This window comes from Aspergillus brasiliensis (genome assembly GCF_001889945.1).
Source record: "Aspergillus brasiliensis CBS 101740 unplaced genomic scaffold ASPBRscaffold_7, whole genome shotgun sequence".
Lineage (NCBI taxonomy): Eukaryota > Fungi > Ascomycota > Eurotiomycetes > Eurotiales > Aspergillaceae > Aspergillus > Aspergillus brasiliensis.
Window position 1 is genome coordinate 1,048,462 of NW_027137448.1, and position 20,048 is coordinate 1,068,509.

A 20,048-nucleotide genomic window follows, 5' to 3' on the forward strand; every position below is an offset into this window, starting at 1 on the left:
TCAATCCTACTTTATTCCGTATGATCATTCAGCACCATCACACTCACTCAATCACTCAAAAATAAACTCCACTTTCAGATATTTGAGTGACTAAAACAGAAAGAAATGCCCACTCAACAACAAGTCAATTCCAAACCAAGAAGAGTGGTCATAGACCCTCATCTCCGCCAACCAGCATCCATTCCACCTCGAGCAGGAGCAGGAGCAGGAGCACGTCCAGCAGGAGCAAGAGCAGTTAAAGATATTCGTCAAACCAAAGAGTATAAACTTGCTGCGAGACGGTAAGACACAAGACACTTCTCCCATAAGTTTGTTGAGTGTATTATTAACATCGGAGTTCTGGGGGGGAATGTAGATGGATATCGATCATGGTGGGATTGCCGATATTGATGTATACTTCTTGGAGTTTGTATGAGAGGAGTATGTTCATCCCTTTTTTTCTTTTTTTTTCTTCTTATCCCCTTTGTTCCTTTTTTGATTTTTGATTTTTGATTTTGTCGTTGGCTTTGGCTTTTGGGGGTGGAGTGTATACTAACGTGGTGGTTTATTGTGTAGCGTATGGGGATAAGAGGCCGAAGAGGTTGGTGGAGACTTCTACTACTACTACTTCGTCTTCTTCTTCTACTTCGGCTTTGGCTTCTGGGAAGGGGGAGGGGGATGAGGAGAAGTAAATTGGTTGGTTGACTAGTGGGAAGAGGTAGTGTATTGTATATTGTATTTATATGAGGTATGAATTGCCGTTGGTTTGCATTTTTGGGGGAGTGTGTCTTCGGGAGAGGGTCTGTATAATATTATTTGTTTTGTTGGTTTTGGGATTGTATTGTGTGTTATTATGTGGTGAGTGTAGGTTAGGCTTGGGTGATTGGGGTGGAAGTCGTGGAGTGGACAGGGGAAGAATTAGGTTGATGGACATCCAGAGTACTGATCATTCATGATCTCTATCTAGCATATATGAAGTAAGCTAGGTAATCCCATACACAATAACCCCTTTAGATATCACGCAGCTAAGCAAAACACTCCCCCCAATCCCCACCAGCTCTAGCAAAGCTCAATCCCCTCACAAAGCTCTCCCGCGTGCATCTGCCCAAAGCATCAACCGGACAACCATGCAGCGGAACAACCCGATCATTAACCAAGACACGGACCAAAGGTTCCTGCTCTGCCTGGCACTGCATCATCTCGACGTACAGACGCGATGCGAACGGCACCGTCCAGGCCGACGAGTACCCAGCCGTCTCGGTGATATTCTCCGCACTCGTGGAAGAAAGCGGTTTGGTGCTGTTGTACAGACCCAAAGCAAAGAGAATAGAGGTGATGCCGTTGTCGTGCGAAAAGTCCGCATAGAGGGTGGAGTTAAGCGGAAAGGTAGCTGGGTTCGAGTCCAGAGTGTGGTTGGTGCTGGTGTCGTCGTGGACAGGCGTGTGGGTGAGACGGGCGATGAGCTCGTTGGCGTATCCGACGCCCTGGGTCGGGCCGAGCGGGTTCCCTGCGCCATGGCCGTAGTATTTGTTCAGGGACTGGAGGTAGTTGTAGTTGACCCATTCTTCGTGGGTGAACAGGTCACAGAAGGGGGATAGCTTGGTGTCGACGGTGCTGGTGGAGATGGTGTCGAAGGAGCACATGTCCATGAGGTAGGTCACCTCGGTGTCTGTGAGAGTCACGCCAGACAGGTCGTTCTCCAGACGTTGACGAATGGAGGGGACAAACGTGGCGGTGAAATTGGCTTCGATGTCATCGGCCAATTCGCTGTCTTCGAAGACAGTGCAGGTGCCCGGATCGAGCGTGTTGTTGGATGTGCTGGCCTCGGAAATGACCACGTCGATCTTGGGCGACGATTGGTCGGGCTGGGCACGAGGGTCCTTGAGCTTGGTGCTCTGGAAGCCTTCGATGAATTTTTGGCCGGAGGCGATCACACGGCTGGAGCCTGAGGATCGGATGAACGGGATGATGCTCCTTGTGAGCGATTCGTATCGCTCGTAGAACTTGATGCCGGAGTTGACCAACTCCTCCTCTCCGAAGGGAGTCAGGTCATCCGCACCCAGGCTGTAGTTGTACGTCCCCAGAAAGGCATATTTCCCCTCGAAGGTTGTCGCGTTCTGCTGGATCTCCTCGATGAGAGCGGAGTATTTCTTGCCCTTGGAGGCGGTCGGATACCGCGCGCCATGGCGAGAGAGAACCTGGGCGAAAGTGACTCGGCATCCGGCGGGGACATCAGGGGAGATGGCCGATTCGTTTGCCAGAGAAAAGAACGGCGAGTATTGACCCCAAAGATGCGACGTCTCGGGGAAACATTGATACCCCTGATTGACCGTATCGCACGTAGATTGATTTCTCGAGGCGGGCACTGCCAGTCCGGAAGTGACTCTGCACAGATGGTCAGCGATCGGTAGTCCCACAGCGTCCAAGCTCAGAGCCAGGGGGGACCTCGGAAGGGAGGGTCCTTATCAAACTCCGATAGCGATGAGATTAGCATACCCGGACAGGAGATATAAAGGTAGTAGAACGGCAGAGACACCCATGATCACTATGAGGAGAAATTTCTTGCACAGCAGCAATTGACGGCGATGGCCATCGTGCCGGACCGGACCGTCCTCATATAACCCCTTCATCCCCCCTTGGCATCGTGTGTGATACTCTACCGGTTCAGGTTAGCAGCGCACATTGGTGACCCACGTGCAGCCGTGGGATGGATCTTCAGCGGACGAGGCCGAATGGGACGGGAATTCGACAAGGGACGGACGAAATCTAGTGTGAGAAGTGGAGGAGCTGCTGCGAGAGAAGCGCAGCAGGGTATTAGTCTCACCTCCATTTAATTGCCTTCGAGTTGATCGTTGACCTGCACATGCCGTGGGATGCCTTGATTGGCTGAACCAGAGCACGTGGGACGGGCGGGCAGTTCTCCGTTGGGAAAGGTGCCTGGATGCCCTAGGCTGCCACTGCTTTTCTCCCCAAAGATCTACCCGAATACTTCCATGGCAGGAAGATTCTCAAAGGCATGCGTCGTCAATTGGTTCCTTGCAACGATATACAGTCTATATTGCCGTGACAAAAGCCTGAAAGACGCGGGGAAATCAAGAAGACCAGAACGCCGGATGACAAACATCGCCTTCGCTCATTAAACGTCAGATAATGACAGCGTCTATGGCCCAATGCGAGAACAGGAAAATCATTCAAAGCAATTTATTTGCTGACAATGCTGCAGGCAGCAAGTAGTATCTTCAAAACCCCACCGTGCAGGCCGTATAACTCATAGTAAAGCGAAGCACACCCAACGCCACCCAACGTCTTAAGCAACAATGGACGAAACCATAAGAGACAGAACTGAGTAAAGGTGTACGATAAATGTATAAAGTAGACAGGTTGCATGATGATACCAATCATGGAAGAGACAAACAGAACAAGACAAAGCCACCGATCAGAAAACCACCCATCCATACACCTATTCATGATGCCGATCACACGACACGTGCGCAGAGAGCTTTTCCCAATGCTTAAGATGACTTAGCCTCCGTAGGTTATGGAAAGATAACAAGCCTTGTGGAACTTTTATGGCTCTCAGTCCCCCGATGTGCAAGGGCACACGGAGGTCAATTACATGAGGAAAAGGGAAAACAAGAAATGAAATATCTCGAGAAAACGTGTCCTGCTGGCATGAGTAGCCCTCCCTGCGAGCCGCCAGAAGCATCGGAGAGTAATCCGATACTCGAGATCTCAAAGCCAGAGTTAGGCGCCCGATGTTCATGTTTGCTAATCACTGCATTTAGGAGCTCCGCGCCCATTGTCCCGGAAACTGGGGCAATGATCTTGCTTGCTGTTCGTCGGGCAGCATACCTCGCTCAACGTGGGCTGCCGGATACGACGTTGGAGTGGCCGACCACGTCACGGGCGGCCTGGTTGACGAACCGGCCATCAGGTGAGACGGCGCTGGGGCCAGCTTCCCACTTCCAGAAGTGTTCTCGACCATTTTTCGGCTGGCCTCGGAGGCATGCCATGCGGCCTCGCGCTCAGAGGCGGTGGACTCGAAGGACGGTCGTAGGGTAAGTGGAGATGCTGGCCTGGCCGGAAGCTGACCTGTAGGCACCAAGCGGGAGACGTGTTCACGGAAGAAATCCCTCTCAGAGCGATAGAAGTCTCGTTCCTGCATCAGAGATCGGATTTGTTCGTCCCGTCTTTTCAACTCTTCAGTCTTCTTCTGGATCTCTTCCAGCTGCCCGGCAATCTTCTGCTCCAACTGCATCTCGTTTCGTTTCCGATTCCGGAATCTCCTTGACGCATCGCTGTTCGCCTTTCGTTTCTCTGCTTGGCTAGAGGACCCTGATTTCAGATCTAAAATGCAAGGAATCATGCCAGGGTAAGGGGGATTCTCTGGTGGGGCGGCACCCGTAGCAGCCGCTTCTTCACCCGTAGACCTTGGTCCTGACAATACAGAAGGCAAGCGAGTGGTGGGCTCACTGGATCCGTACGCGGACGCATTGAGGAATGAGGGTGTAGTTTGCTGCATAGGCGCAGCAGATACTGCTGGAGATGACCGACCGAGCTGACTGTAAGCAGAGACAGGAGTGGTCGGACTTGTTTCCTGAGAACTTGGAGCAGGCGTGGGGTTGGCGCTTGTCCGACGGCTGTGGAAAGTTGGAGTCGAATGCATGGAGACTGGGGCTGCTGCAGGATGCGTGGATGTCGATACTGACTGCCCAGGGAATGGATCAATGGATAGGGGAGAACCAGGAGCTGCTGAATAAGAAGCTAGGCGAGATGGGTGAGCCAGAGGAGACTGTGAAACACCCAGTCTTTGAGCGTAGCCGCCTCCCGCTGGAACAAATCGCGCCGAAGGAGAAGCAGGGGCAATAGCCTGATGATGTTTCATAGCGGGAGATGCAGAGAGACGTTTTGCTGGGTGAATAGAGGGAGAGGGAAGATGTACTGAAGGGGAAGAGGGCATTCGTGCATGGGATGGTGACGATGAAGTAGTCGGCACCTGGGACCCTAAACCTTCGCGACCGGGTTCGGCTGTCACAACTGCTGCTTTTGACGGTGGGTTCAGGATCGACTCAACGCCGATGGAACGAAGCTGAGTAGATTTCACGGACGGTTCCACAGGAGCTGATGGTTGCCAGGAAAGAGGCCGGGGACGCACAGGGTCCGGTCCATCGGAAGATGTAGAGTCATCGTCTGAGCGAGGCCGCTTTCTACCAAACGTACCGTGCTCCTCGGCCGGGTGTGCATCGTCTGGGGAAGGGCCAGTCAAGGTGGACGACATATGCTCCGATTCTCTTTCGATAGATCGATGGAGCGACCTAGGGCATTGCTGGGCCCCCTCTCTCTCCAGATGAGCTGGAGACTCGTGAAGAGCTGCCTGAGAGAGGGAGCCGGCGGGTTGGGCAAGATGGTAGCCTGGCAGCGAATGATATTGTTGCGAGGAATGAACCGGGTGGGAGTATGGAAGACTCGCCAACACACTGATCCCGAGGGTAGCCACGGTGAAAGGAAAATCACGGAACCACAAGAGATGAAAATAAAGGGGGGTAAAGGAGGACCAGGTGGGAGAGACCCGGTTGCTTCAAGGGACAAAGTGAAACCTCGATATCATACACCCGTGGTGCTGCTTCTTCCCGACTTGGAGGATTTTGTTGGTTGCAGAAAAGACAGAGGAAGAGAGAAGTAAGTACTACACGATAGTGACCAGCAGTATACCGGATGTAGTAGTTGTAGGTAGTATGGCAAATTAACAACCGTGCAGATCCGACAAGACGAAAGATGGTGTATTCTTGAGATCGAGGAAAAGGGTAGCAGATGATGAAAGGAATACAAATTATCTATAGCGATAAATGAATAAATATGGAAAATGGAGAGTACTAAGAGAAGAAGAAGAAGACGGATAGATTGGAGAGGGCCAGAAGGGACAGGGAAGAAGTGACAGTTGGAAGAAGCGACAAGAAAGGAAGAAGTCAAGCCAAATCGTCCAGGAACGATGATGATTTATGATGAGGATTAGTTATTCTGATTATTTTCTCTAGGCATGATTTATTATAATTATTATTGCTCGCGGACGGCTTTCCCGTAGGAGCAGAGGCGATCGTAAGTAGGTCAGTCGAACCGTTATTGACAGCATCATTCGGCGGTGTGAAACAAAAAAGTGAAAATAAAATAAAATAAAGATGGGATTAATCGGAAATCAGAAAAATAAAAAACATAATAAAAAAGAAAATAAATAAATTCTAATCGAACAAAAAGAAAGAAACAAAAATAAATAAAAAAAAAAATCAAAACTGATTGCTGGGATGAGATGGGCGGGGGCCGCAAAAAACAAGAGTGGGTGGGACCCCCATGAGTGAACCCAGCGACGTGGGAAGAGGAGACAACTAAGACAAGGACCCGATGCCGACTTGCATTGGGCGGATCGCGCATGTCACAACAGTGAAAAGAGCGGAATGAAAAATCCAAAAAAATGAAAAATAAAACGGAGGACTAGTTGAGAACTCCGACTGAGAGGAACAAGAAACAAGAAACAAAAAGAACACAACACAACCGGCATGCTTGGGGAAGAAAAGAAAGCAAGCAAGATGGCAAAGTGTAACTAGAGTAGCAAAAGAAAGTTTCGAGGTCGCCCAGTGGCAGGTATCCATACCGACATGGGTGTGCCTTCTTACATACATACATACATACATACAGCTTACATACATACCGAGTACCTCGCCATAACCTCCTCCTTCCGGTCAGAGGTACTTACATCGACATACATATATGCGTACGTGGAGACGCAGCTTTCCTCTCTCTCTTTCCCTTCCCCCCGACAGCCTGGCTTAACCCACGGTCTAGTTGGCAGGAAAGGCCTACCTGCAGCACATTCTCATTATTATAATAAAAATAATATTATTGTTCTTATAATCTTCAGTTGTTTTTATTATTGATCTATCGCGCCCACATTGAGGCACCTAATCTACTTGCCGACTTAGTACCCAAAAAATACGTACTCGTTGATAAGTTCTACCTCGGACATGACTCGTACTTCACAGGGTGATACGGACATACATGCAGATGCATCCTTAGATTAGGTAGACCTGGAACGATGGTACCCGGTGGCCAAAAGTACCAACTTAACAAAAGAAAGAGACGGAGATGGGGCTAGTGGAGGTCAGTCAACGCCATGAATGAGCTCCGGGGGTGACGGAATCTCACTGCACTGGAGCAGCTGGGCTGGGAAGCTGTTCCCAATATAGTTGTTGGGTAGGTAGGAGTTAATCTAACTAGTCATGAAGAGGAAAGGGTCTTTCTCTGCTTGCTTTCTTGTCTGGCACTATGTACTACTCGGTAGTATGTGGATCATCCATCATCTTGTCCACTGTCCAGAATAATCGCTGACGAACGTGGATATGGATTAAATTGGGGAAACAAATAATAATAATAATAAGAAGAAGAAGAAGAATATCTCTTCAAAAAGTATACTTAGTAGCTTCCTGCGCTATCAAAATATTGGGGGGAGGGGGTGCTATAGGGACTGACTCCATACCTAAACTACTTGTAGACAAACCATTCACACACTCACCCACCCACTCCCCAGTGAGCTGGCCATCTTGAAACTTTCCTTCCTCAACCTGCCGCAGCAGAAATCTACGGGTGCCGTTGGGAAGAGGCTATTAGTTTTTTTTCTCTCTCTCTTCTGGGTGTGGATAGTGATCCCACGGGATCCTTCCACAGCCCCAGTTGGCCGAGCGAAGCGTGCATTAATTGCTAAGCAGGCAGGCAGACAGACAGACACAATCCCAGGTATGTCAGTAAAAGCTAGCTACTATCTACCTGGCCAACAAACGTAATCCGCTAACAACGAGCTAGTGAGGTCACTAGAGGCAACTAACAGTGACCTTGGGGCTGGGGAAAAGGTGCAGGTGAACCGGAGCGGAGCGCTTAAATTGGGCGCGCCAGCACTATGGATCAGTGGAGGCCATGCAATACCTGCTTGGTACTTTACCGATACCGACCGATTCAATCGGATGTCAGGCTGTGTTGGGTTCCTTACGGTACCCGTGAGGTATACTGAAGGTATCTTCCGTTACTTTACGCCATAGCAGGCACCCCCACAATTTCCCGAGTGTACTCACCGCCTTGAAGTGCCATCACTCACTATCAGCAGCAGTATCCAACCACCGACTCCATAGCTACTATCTACTAGACAGTAGTAGTACTCCGTAGTCTATACAGAGCTTCTAAGCGTGGATCAGGCCACTCGAAAATAAGTATGACTAAGTCACCGGTCTCCCTCGGAAGGATTTCACCCCCAAATCCTGCCATGATGACGATCTCAGACTATCAATACTGGGTCAAGGTTCTGGCGCTTCGCCATTCGTCTCCACGGATTTCACTTGCCAACCCACACATCTCGATAGTCTAGTCGATACTGATAGACTTCGGAAGTCGCGCGCCGCCCCCAACAGCCTCAACTATATTTTGCTAAGTTGAATGATCATCATTGACGAGATAGTTTATTGTATGAGCGACATGGCTAGCTCGAACAAATGGACTTATACCGGTCAGGGTACACATCCACCCCCAAGGTATAGTTAAAAAAAAAGAACAGACGAGTACTTGACCGATAATAGCGAGGTAGAAAAAAAAGAAACATATTCGAGGACAAATGAAAGAAAAGAAAAAAAAAAAAAGAAAGAAATGAAGAAAAAATACCGCAAACCAGAAAAAAAATATAATGAAAAATAAAAACAAAAAAGTGAAAAGGAAAAGCAAGTAACTAAACATCTGACTAGCTCTAACTCTGAATGAAACCATGTCGTGGCTCTCTTGTGTTGCTAGCTGTTTAAGACCCTCGTTCACACTATCCTCCAGGCGACACTTATCCCGACGGGTCTTTTCCTGCCTATCTAGTTACCTAAAGACGCGATGCCTTAGCCCCCCCAGAGTAACTAACTAGCTGCCGTGCCAATTCCTTCCTAAGAAGCTAAAACAAGGCCCTCGTCTAGTTCGCATCGGCAGATGGGGCGGATGGCCTTCGCCTTCTTCCACTCAGGACGCCCAAATCACGATGTCTTGCATGCATGCGGGCAACATGCTTTTTGCCTTTCCTTCCTTCCCTTTCCCTTCCCTCCCTCCACCCCCGAGATGTGGATGACAGACGGGTGACCGTCGTCGTTTCCCATGTCAGCTGCTGATCACCGTTGCTTTCTCGCCCTTTTAATTCTCTGCAAACTATCTATCCTTCAGTACGGAGTACACTTCGGGGGTATTCTGCTTCCGGTTTTTTTTTGTTTTCGTTTTACCTCGAGGTCGACACTGAAAGCCTTGATGTAGCGTGCTTACTGCTTAGTGGCCTTGTTTCTTACATGGTCTCAATCTACTCCGTATTGGGTCCTCTTGCTGGTGGCTTAGCAAAAGTCTTTAAAAACTGGGTCTTGTGGTGCTTGCTGGCTGTAAGGATCTCCCCTCCCGTCGTTGCACGCAGGCAACAAAAAGCAGACAGACAAAACAGATCATCGGAGAAGACGGACAGGCAGGCTCGTCATCATCTTACTGTTTGCTGAGTGGTCCACGGAGGATGCTTTGTGTTTTCCCCCCCCCATTCGGACTTTGGTGTCCAGCGAAAGTCGGCCCAAAAAGAAAACCCCAAAGGGGGGGAGGGAACTGTAGTGTTTCTGCTACGTCATCGGGCATCAATCGCTCTCTGTAAACACTTCATCAGAGGCAAAGGTGCAATAGATAGTTAACTAGAGCTTGCTATCTAGTTAGATAGTCAGCAAATTTCGCTGAGACATAAAACTGTTTCACGCCCCCGGCGAATGTATATATCTCACACATATATAGATGTTGCATTACGGCTTGTCTCTGCATAGTAGCTTCGTGCTTGGTCTCGAGGAAGGTTCTCGGAATGTATTTGATGATGTTTGTTAGAAAGTCATCGGATCAAGGAGACATCCACTTGCAGGCTGCAACACAGCCCAGAACATATGCAATGAGCGGGTCGACATCCTTTCGATTCCGGCCGTAAAAAAACCCAAATGCTAGGGTAAACCCAGCACGAACTCGTGAGTGCTGCAAGCGGTAGCCAACTACTAAACTATTATAGGGGGGACCTCATGGCAGGATTGGTGGGATATAATGCGGTCTGTCTCTGAAGCTTGCACTATGGGGACCAGGCCATTAAGTTTAGAGATACTTACTTGGTGGCCGAGCTAGTCCGGATTGCCACGTTCTTGACTGTTAGCCGGCTCCCGCTTGCTTCTATTTCACTATCATTATGCTATCCATGTTCTATTGCCTATATTTTGCGATCTCAATGAATAATGGTTGAGAGGTAATCTCTGATCTCTGCTGCTGCTGCATGCATGAGATTGAGACACGATGCTTGTACTTTTGAAAGAGAGAGAAAATAAATAATTTTGGAAGTGGAAATGGAAGTGGAACCGCAGGAGAAGTCAGGCAGAAGATAGAAAATAAGAAAATAGTGACCATTGGGAAGAAGGCAAAGGAACAGAAAATAGAGTAAAGTAGCTAGCAAAAGGGAGCCTGTAGATCTGTCAAGTACATATGTCGGTAAGGATCGGTGAGCTCCATGCTTCTGCAGAAAGTAGCGAATTACCTGCAGTGAGCTTGGGAAATTTCTCTGCGATCTAGCCGATCCAGCGGCCGCTATTGGCCACCAGCAGGAAAATTGGTGGCCCTTTCTTCGTTTTCAGTGGGCGGGGGCCCCTCTGTACTACCTCAAAGGGCCTGCTGCTTCGTCTAGCTGGCGCACCCAGCTGATTTGGGATATCCCCCTGCTACGGAGTAGTCAAGACCTCCGCTACTAGTCTACAGCCTTTCACAGGCTGGATGGTTCGCTCTGAAACCCCACGGACGGGCGGTAACCTCGCTAGAGACGGCAAACCAAAACTCGATTGCATTCATTATCTCCCTTAGAGTTATCGACCAGATCATTGCTGTTGCCTGTCAATTGGTTACGGAAAGGCGGATGATGGTCATGAGAATGCCGAGGAGTAAGGGTGATGTCCACAGTGTCGGTAGAGTGTAATTGTAAATTCGGTGGTTATGCGGGCTGAATAGGCGGCACATCGGTTCTGGAAGCCTCTTCTAGCCAACTGCGGCGGGTCACGCCAACTTGGTCTTCAGATGGTGAGCCAATTCGTGCGAAACTATATACGATTTAGTGGAAGGTTGGCGGTAACACTAGCAGCTACCTGCTATCTAGCCTTTCTCTCTCTGGCAGATGAGGTACACACGTTACCTGATTAATATGTGCGGGAAGTGGAGTCAAGATGTTCCGTCCTCATTTGATTCATCCATCGTGGCGGCTTGACGGGACCAGGCATGGGATGACGAGACTGATAGCAGACGCCAGGCCAGCGGTCGGGATCGGAACCATTCTCCGCTTCCCATTTGTGTCTCTTTCCATTCATTGTTCTCCCCGGGGGACGAAAGGCATGATCGTATCCTGTTTGATTCAATTGGCTGCTAGTCACTTCTGTCACGGAAGCGAATCCTGGCGACTGTTGATATTTCTTTGTTTTGGTTTTGGTTTTGGTTCTTTTATTTTCTTTTTTCTCCATTCCTGCCATGGGCTAAATTTTCGCCCAAGCCGGCACCGCTCTGTGCTACTAAAAGACACTAGGCCGGGGAAGACCACGGGGACGCAGGCGGAATTGGAAATGGGGACGAAGTGTGAGAGAAGCTGCATTAGTTCGTGCGTTAGCTCATGTTTTAGTCGGAGGGGAGGAGAGGGGGCTTTTCCCAGAGGAGTGGTTCCTGGTTGCGTGCTATTGACGGTTATCAATTTAGACCGAAGTGGAGGGAAGAATATCGAGGCAAGGCGTCGGAAAAGGATGGTTTTGGGAGAATAAGGTGGCTTCGGTATGAATTCTCGAATGTTGGATTTTGAACCAAGGAGAGAGAAGATTGCGAACACGGCATCCATAGCCATCTGACCTGCCTTCCTTCACAATCCTGCGAAGGAAGTGTATCTTACCCAAGGAGGAAGGTGAAGTTGGATTATTATTATTATTTTTTTTTTCTGCGAGAACTTATCAATCACGACGCCATCCGATCCTAGCAATAACAAGCCCTTTTTCGATCGCCACAGAACCTGGATGCTATTGTCTCTTCTTACTTTGCTTTTTTTCCGCTATCAAAATTATTTTTTCTTTTTCTTTTTCTTTTCTTTTTCTTTTCTTTTTCATTCTTTTCGTATTCCGTTTTTCTCCTCACCAAGTCTTCCTTGTCCACCCCCCACCCTACTTTGCCTCATTAATTGCTTTCTCTTGGATTTTCATTCCTCAGGTTATGATTCGCCTTTTTTCAGTGCCGCTGTAGCCGTATATCAGCTAATTACCAACGGCCATTCCAGCAGAATGTATCTCATACACTACTTTTTGAGGTTCTCTATCATATTTCCCCTGATCTCAGAACATTCGAATCTTGTCTTGTGTTGTTGCCTCCACAACTTACGGGTCCAGATCCCAACTACGGAGTACACAGGCAGCAAATCTGCGCATCGGATGGTATCCACCCTGTGTTCTCCGTACTTTCGAACCGCTGGCCCTGCATCCCTTAGCTGGTATTCTCATGTATCATGTACGTAAGGATGTGCAAGCCTACATTTGTACTTATGATGTATGTATAGTAAGTGTACAGTCAGGAAGTCAGTAAAGTACTATCACCCTGCAGACAAAAAGCAACAATACTATGGGGAAAAGAAAAAAAATGGATACATACTACTTACCTAACCAAGTGGCTCCAGTCTATCCACGAGTCTCTCCGTTTGCCTGCACCGCTGCATAACTTAATAAAGTACCTATCATTACTCACAAGACCACAATGATATCAGTATTATCAGTATGTTTACATGGAAAGGCTAGCTCCGGCTAGATCCCAGGCCCAGGGTAGGTGATGGTAAGTATTGCCGTAGCGCATATGTGCGGCATATGCATGCAACATGCTTCACACTTGTCACCCACCATCCTGGAAGTCGAACGATCATCAGGTTAGACTCCGGATAGGGCAGGAACACTGCATGCGATCTTAAGATCCTGTGAGCTGGATGCCATTGTAAAGTACCCGGTAAGAAGGTAGGCTGGGGGAGGATAATGGCATTATGGGTTGCAATTGTTTGCTGCTCCCTGTAGCCTGGATGCCTGTTTCAACCTCAGGCATCACTTTCGAGGCGTACTTTGTACCAAAGATTATGTGTGTGAATGCATGACTGAACTTACTTTTAGCCATGTCACAATGAGTAGCTGCTAGAATGGATCTTGCCCCCTCAGGGAGCTACATTACTCCAGCAATGGCCACTGAGATCATTCTAGGCCCATAATTGCTTAATTTCTTTTACCTGCTTGGTGCTGATTCCTTCCCCAAGTTTCTCCATACAATGTGGCGGTAAGACGAGTGACACCTTCCACAACAGATCCATTCATCCTACAATGAATGATTGTCTACCATGTATCGCTACTTATTTTGTTGTCTTGATCAGTGATCAATTTGCAGATATACCCGTTACAACTATATACTAATCTTCGAACAACTAATTCCTAATAAAGGGCAAAGGCAGGAAAGAGAAGACCAGAATTGGAAGAGGATTCAGCGGAGAAAATAAAGGGCAGAAGAAATACACTGTTTTTCAATGGTCACTGTCTGGTCTGCTGACTTGCGGTCCCCAATTGTCCCAGTGCCAACTCTTTTGCATCCACCGTTCGTCGATCTGCGGACCTCTCACTCATCCTCCGCTTCCGACACGGCCAAGGCAGCCTTTCACCCATTTTAATCGGAAGGAAGGACAACTGCGAGGATACGTATCTGCTACTGCCATTATACTTTCAATCCTGACCTCCAGCATGTATATCACGACATGTAACCATGATGCAGACATGTTTCACAACATAAGTACCCTGTACGGAGTACTGTAAGCAGAAGTACCTGGTCGCTCCACATCAGCTGTGTGCGAATCCTGTGGCTAAAAGACTCATCATTTCATTCTGGGCAGACTTTAACCCTTTGGCTGGAACAACTGTCTCGAAGTCTCATTTTCACGATTACGTTGATCTTCTAAAATGGGCATACACACCATACGGCTCTGCCCCAGAGGCTCCAACTGGTTATTCCTTTCAAAGTGATAGTTCGACAAGCGGTTAGATCGGCTTGTCTTCAGCAGTCAACTAATTACGCTAGTCTACCCAGTACTGCCTATTTTGGGCTGCCTTCGAATCGAAACTCATTCTTAGGCTTCCCCTTAATGCCGACGTCGACTCTATAGAGCCGGCCTCCATACCGGACTGACTCCGGAAACTGGTCATCATTGGTGTCATCCTTGGCGGTCGTGATGAAGAGCTCTGTCCCCACGAAAGCTGGACAAGTAATGTTTCGTGTGGGAAAGGTGATCTCGCCAATGACCTTGCCCTCCGGCGAGATACGAATCACCTTCCCACCACCGTAAATAGCACTCCAGATACACCCCTCCTCATCAATGGCGAACCCATCCGGCTCCTTGGGCTCTCCAATGTCAAAAAACACCCTCCGGTTGCTGATGTTTCCGGTCTCAGCATCGAAGTCAAAGGCGTAAATCTTGCCGGTGGGAGAGTCGGTCAGGTACATAGTGTCATCCGCAGGATTCCAGCCAATCCCATTTGGAATCGTCACCTGTTCAACCATGCGGTGCAGTTTCATATCCGGGTCTAGCCTGAATATCACCCCTTCGTTGACTGGATTCTGCACCTTGGGGTCGTTCATGGCTCCAGCCCAGAACCGTCCGTGGCTGTCAACGGCCCCATCGTTGAAACGCATTCTGTTTTGATGACGTTCCCGATGAGTCAGATCCCACGAGGATGCTGGCAAAGAAACTTGATTATTGACTTACCTATGCTCTTTGGCCGGATCGTCCCACACTTTCTGAATATAGGACAGTGCGCCTGTGGTGCGGTCGACCAGGGCGAATCCATGTTTTGCGGCTACGACGATCTGGTTCTCGCGAGACCCCTCAACATTCGCAATGTTGGCAGTTACTCTACATTTGTTTTCGGAATATGAGATCAGTGTTTTTTTGGGGCACCACGTACGGGGTGATTATCCTGTGGGCCAAGGAGTCTAGCTAGGAGCGACATACCCGATTGACACAGATGTGTCCATGATCTTCAGAGAGTCGGGGCCTTTGGCCAGGTCCAGAACATATAGCTTCTGCTCCCAGATATCGACAAAGCGAAACTCATTCTTGGTCTTGTCGAGAAACGGTCCTTCCAATAAGGTTCCCGGTACATCGACATACGGCTGCATACAGAACCCAGTGTGAGGATCAGCTTCCAGTTAATACTTCCTTAGGCCGGTCGCCTTCATTCAATAATAACTTTCAGATACCATACCTCAGAGACCGTCCACTTTTGGTACTGGGAATGCGACATTTTGATGGCAGGCCGATGCCAAAACCTCAGAACTGGTGGTTCAGATATGGGGCTCAGATCGGGAATAGCCGAGGACTCAGCTGGACTGAGGCACCCTAGTCAGTTTAAGGAATATGCGCAGCTGCTAAAACCAGACGGTTGCTGGATTGATGGAACCGTTGTGTGAGTGCTGAGGATTCCACACCAAAAGAGAGAAGCGATAAACGGAGTCTCATGGGCAGCTTTTCGGGATTGCCCTCGGTTGCCAAGCCAAGTCGCCAGTCGGCCCCCGCACGAACCTCATGGAACACTTTTCTGGTTCTTCTCCCTTAGCGTTAGGGAGCTCATGGCTAGTGGGTCTAGCTAGGTGACTTCAGTGTACTACTACGTACGGTGCTAGTCGACTATCTACGTACTAGCACTGGCAGTCTGGCAATCTGGCACTTGCCTATCGGGCCACTGCTCCGTGTCAAGTTAGTCGGTACTTTCACCGGTGGGTGGCCTATCCAGGTGCCACGGGTGCTAGTCAAGTCTGGGCTAAGCAAACCGCGTCGGTTTCAGCTGAAGCTCGGTCTCCTGCTCGTCGTGCCAATAAATAGACGTAGTGTCTCATCGGATGTCCGTGTCTCTCACGGCCCAGAAGAGAATCCCAAACACCCGGCTGGATGGCCCTTCCACTATTGAGGCCGTCGGGTTTTTGGTGGATACGATTATTGAAACCCACCATCGGGTCCGACTCCACCTAAAGGGAGCTAACTACCACCTGTCATGTGAATTGTATCAGCTATCTGGACCAGTAGTTTCGTCAGAGCAAACGTGGGAAATTTTATCGAATGGATGCCCAGGAAAAGCAAAGACGAGAAGGAAAAGGAAGCCAGGTACCCACCGGCGAATGCGTTTGATCGGGCTAATTGAATGGAGTCTCACCATGACGCCAGCCAGCCTTGGGTGCTGTCAGTGACAGGGTGCGGCAGGCTTCCCGTGTTCCGCCTCATTTGTTCCAGACAAGGGTCGCGGTGGAGCAAAATCACATACGGGGCGATGTTACGGACAAATAGGAACGCACCCGGGCTCTTCTCCCTGGAGCATTTGTGGCAGTCTGGAAAATATGGCGACAGCCAGTAGTGGTTAGTTTAGGGCTTAAAAGCAAGCTGCGCGACAGAGCAGGATCAAGCAATGTGAGTCCCGGATCTAAAAGCGTTCCTTGGATGCAGACACGGCATATCCGTCCAGGGTCCCAAATTTCGGAATGATGTGGAAGATTTCCCTACCAGTTGGAGGCCAGCCTGCTGACTTACAGCCGTTACAAACGACAGCTGCCTGCACTGACCACCCAATATTCCCTAAAAATTGGAACCTGTTGGTAGTAGATGTACCTCATCGAAAGGTCGCGACCAGTTACACTCTATGTGTGTCGTGCCAAGGAGGGAAAAAAAAAAAAAAAAAAGGCATTAAAAGCGAAAAGGCCACGGAATAGGAAACGGAAAAGGGAGACCCAAAAAAGCAAAAAAAATAGACGAGAAAGAGGATAGTGAAGGAGCAGCTACGATGTTCCTACTTCCTAAATTGCAATTCCTTCGGGACTGCGCCTACGCTAGGCAGGATCCTCGCCTATGGTTTGGCAGACTTACGTTGCTTTTGCTGGCTAGACCGGGTTACTCTCGCTGACCTAGTGAGAAAGTTGCAGCACAGACTGAGACTTTGTGACTGCCCCCATCCAGGCGGTCTAGCTGCTAGCAACATGGCTATTGACGAGCGAAACTTCCCACCGGCTACTTAACGACGGAAGTGACCTTGATCTCCGTCTATCTGGGGTGATCGTCGTCATAGTGCTTATCATGTACAAAAGAAGTAAAAGAGGGTGATAAAGTCACGGTCGGTTGATGGGAGGGGGGGAGGGGGGGAGGGGGGAGTTGGCCACAATCCGCGACGCTGCATTGATTGACGGTCGGACGGCCCAACATTGGGCCATCGGCGGTGCAGATATACGAACGGACGGAGTCGGCCACACAACCTTAATGGGTCATCCAGCGTAGCAGGGCGGGGGGAAGAGAGCATTCGACCAGCTCAACGGTGATGCATCAGTTGGGCGGGCAGACAGTACCTGCAGGAGGCAAACACGACCAATATTCGAGCCAGTGTTCGGTGGATCACTCAAACCAGCAATGTGTCCGTGGAAAAAGATGCGGTGTACGCAGACAGGAATGCGGCGTGTCATGTCGGTCATTTCGGTAGCTAGAAGACTCTAGCCAGTAGTCAGTGGATTAGTTAGGTAGGTGGGTAGTAGTGGGCTGTGGGCAAAGAGCCGGCGCGCGCAGGCTTTGGGGGGGGGGGGAGAGGGTATAACCCCGACCGTTGTAAAGTGAGTGGTCACATTGAAGAGAGGGGAGAGGGGAGGAGGGGGGTTGTGTGTGATGCCGCATGGCATGTTGAGATTGATTGAAGATGGATGTACTTCATGTATGCAAGTGTGTCCAGATTTAGTTCTCTCCGCGCGCGGTGCGATTGCAGGCGGCGAGGAGCAGTGATGGGGCCGGACCGCGCGAGAGCCTAGGCAGCCCTCACATGATCGATTCTTCATGCACGACAATGTAACTTTACATGGCGGGTGCAGGTACGGGGGCCCTGCGGTATGGTATGTATGATGTATGTATGTATGTATGGTATGACTGGGGTCTCGGTTATGGTATGTATGGTATTTCCCTTACACCCAGTTCTTACTAACTTAACTATCAAGTACCTTTGGCAGGTTGAGGCGATCCCATGTCGAGCATGATCCTCTAAACAAAGAGAGAAACATACAGAGAAACAGATACTGTATACATGTGCTCAGAAGCATCTCATCTCAGGTGGCAACTGGGGAGACGACTACCTAGGATCAACCCTGATCAGCCAAAACCACACTCAAACCCCCCCTCATCTTCTCCCATCTCCCCGGAGCCAGCAAGTCCGGGCAAGCATGCCCAGCATGCTCTAATCTGGCTAACCCAGCTACTAGTCAGAGTAAGTCACTCCTGTAAGCCGACCCCAGTCCCAGTCGCAACCCGCCACGACAGTCACGACACATGGCTCTACGTTCGCAATGCAGCTAGCTAGCTAGCCCAGCCCAGCCAGCCCAGCCAGCCAGCCAAAAATCAAATCCTCCGTCCTTTCTGCCTATCTCCTCCCTGGTAGGTACCTAACCTGCACATTGTCCCTACCAATGGCGATGCACGGACACGTTAAATCGACAAATATATGACGCTTGGCCGATGCTCATTGGGTGCTGCTCATATGTATGTGGCTTTTTTGGGTATTTCTTGCATTAGTTGGAGAGGGTGCTTGCTTGCTGTGCGTTGTTGTGTTGGCATTAGTGTCGGTGGGAGTTGCTTTGGGGGGAAGTCTACTACTAGTTACTAGGCTACTAAGTAGTAGGTCCATGTTTATCCTGAGATAGTAGACTAGTAGGGTTGAAAGTTAGTAGGTGCGGGTTATGAACAAACAACTGTTTGAGTTTAATTAATTGTTTGCTATATAGTTAGAGTGTTCGACACCGTCATTCATCATCCATGTTATAGGTGGGTATATAATCATGAACAACTAAGACCTACCGAGGCTTAACATAAACCTAATAGTTAGTAGCTACTAGCCATTATCACTTTGCTTACTGCTTACTATACTAGTGTTAGTTTCTATCTACCCGCAATCATTAATGCCTAGTATTATCTTCTACTCCAGACAAACAATCAATCAAACCCAAACACATACACGCATACATATACTCCGTATATACCACATATATGTACGTGTGCATATAAGTAGCTTCTATGCAGCACACTCACGCAATGCAGTAAGCACATGAGATATTCCGAATCAAACTACATGAACTTACTATTCACGAAGAAGATTACTAATGACCGCGTGGATACACGCATACTTCAATTTACTAGTTAGTTCCGGAAGATATTCTTCATCTTGCATTGAAAAAAATGCATGTTTGCTTTGAATCCCGTCCTGTTTTCTGTTTGCTTCTTGACTGCTTAACTGTGCGTCATGTCAACTGTAGTAGTAGTACTACTACTACTATGCAGAATGCAGAATGCAGAATGAATGCAGATAGATGGATGGATAGATGGAGAAGCTCGAAGCGAGGATTGTGGTTTCCTGATGTAGTTAGTCAGTTGGTCATGGTTAGTTGCGGGTTGGTTTATAACTAGTTATACTTGTTTACTAGTTTATATCGTGATGAGATGGGTATTGATGGATAGGTAGATACTATCAGGTATAGATATATAACTCTTGTATCTACTACTTAATCTTGGTGATGAACGAACTTGAGTTGTATTCTTTACTACTTATTCTAGAGTACTATGATGTCAGAATATATATACTCTATATATATATATATGAGAATTAACTAGGGGTTTAGTAGTACCTACCTCAATATTCGAATAATACCTCTTAAGTTCTTTACGATTAGAATGAAAGCAAAATGATTCTATAATATGAGTTACAAAGAAGAATATACTAACCCTGCACACATGCAATGCAAGTAAGTTGGGGGAGGGGAGGTAATATCTACCGACATGCAGAAGAAACGCACATACCACATCTATTATGTATGTCACACCACCCACTCTTCACTTAGGACTACCTACTCTCCCCAGCGCCATTGTAAAACTTAATATTCCCAATATAATACCA

At 48.6% G+C, this 20,048-nt stretch overlaps 7 protein-coding genes across 7 annotated transcripts; 4 read left to right on the top strand and 3 right to left on the bottom strand.

Moving 5' to 3' along the window:
* Positions 1–105: 105 nt before the first annotated feature.
* Positions 106–671, top strand: ASPBRDRAFT_127846 (uncharacterized protein; the record flags this gene model as incomplete). The annotated part of the gene is made up of 3 exons (XM_067618008.1): positions 106–281; positions 356–420; positions 556–671. The coding sequence occupies 3 exons, from the start codon at positions 106–108 to the stop codon at positions 669–671; spliced, it is 357 nt and encodes a 118-aa protein (XP_067478419.1).
* Positions 272–970, top strand: ASPBRDRAFT_604840 (uncharacterized protein). Its single transcript, XM_067628242.1, has 2 exons — positions 272–281; positions 556–970. The coding sequence occupies exon 2, from the start codon at positions 723–725 to the stop codon at positions 933–935; it is 213 nt and encodes a 70-aa protein (XP_067478420.1). The 5' UTR covers positions 272–281; positions 556–722; the 3' UTR covers positions 936–970.
* A 34-nt stretch (positions 971–1,004) lies between these two features.
* On the bottom strand, positions 1,005–2,609 carry ASPBRDRAFT_179286 (histidine phosphatase family protein; the record flags this gene model as incomplete). The annotated part of the gene is made up of 2 exons (XM_067619899.1): positions 1,005–2,364; positions 2,476–2,609. The coding sequence occupies 2 exons, from the start codon at positions 2,607–2,609 to the stop codon at positions 1,005–1,007; spliced, it is 1,494 nt and encodes a 497-aa protein (XP_067478421.1).
* Positions 2,610–3,760: 1,151 nt separating this feature from the next.
* ASPBRDRAFT_126847 (uncharacterized protein) lies at positions 3,761–5,257 on the bottom strand (the record flags this gene model as incomplete). Its single annotated transcript, XM_067617907.1, has 1 exon — positions 3,761–5,257. The coding sequence occupies one exon, from the start codon at positions 5,255–5,257 to the stop codon at positions 3,761–3,763; it is 1,497 nt and encodes a 498-aa protein (XP_067478422.1).
* A 6,706-nt stretch (positions 5,258–11,963) lies between these two features.
* Positions 11,964–12,831, top strand: ASPBRDRAFT_604903 (uncharacterized protein). The gene has a single exon (XM_067628244.1). The coding sequence runs from the start codon at positions 12,087–12,089 to the stop codon at positions 12,576–12,578; it is 492 nt and encodes a 163-aa protein (XP_067478423.1). The 5' UTR covers positions 11,964–12,086; the 3' UTR covers positions 12,579–12,831.
* Positions 12,832–14,178: 1,347 nt separating this feature from the next.
* ASPBRDRAFT_126893 (SMP-30/gluconolactonase/LRE family protein) lies at positions 14,179–15,386 on the bottom strand (the record flags this gene model as incomplete). The annotated part of the gene is made up of 4 exons (XM_067617912.1): positions 14,179–14,776; positions 14,849–14,995; positions 15,095–15,255; positions 15,348–15,386. The coding sequence occupies 4 exons, from the start codon at positions 15,384–15,386 to the stop codon at positions 14,179–14,181; spliced, it is 945 nt and encodes a 314-aa protein (XP_067478424.1).
* A 2,681-nt stretch (positions 15,387–18,067) lies between these two features.
* On the top strand, positions 18,068–18,509 carry ASPBRDRAFT_604917 (uncharacterized protein). Its single transcript, XM_067628245.1, has one exon. The coding sequence runs from the start codon at positions 18,189–18,191 to the stop codon at positions 18,459–18,461; it is 273 nt and encodes a 90-aa protein (XP_067478425.1). The 5' UTR covers positions 18,068–18,188; the 3' UTR covers positions 18,462–18,509.
* Positions 18,510–20,048: the final 1,539 nt, after the last annotated feature.

What these genes read in the sequence shown, in the direction of transcription:
- ASPBRDRAFT_604917 (XM_067628245.1), top strand. Translation starts at nt 18,189, where the DNA reads ATGTGCTCAGAAGCATCTCATCTCAGGTGGCAACTGGGGAGACGACTA.
- ASPBRDRAFT_604840 (XM_067628242.1), top strand. Translation starts at nt 723, where the DNA reads ATGAGGTATGAATTGCCGTTGGTTTGCATTTTTGGGGGAGTGTGTCTT.
- ASPBRDRAFT_604903 (XM_067628244.1), top strand. Translation starts at nt 12,087, where the DNA reads ATGCTATTGTCTCTTCTTACTTTGCTTTTTTTCCGCTATCAAAATTAT.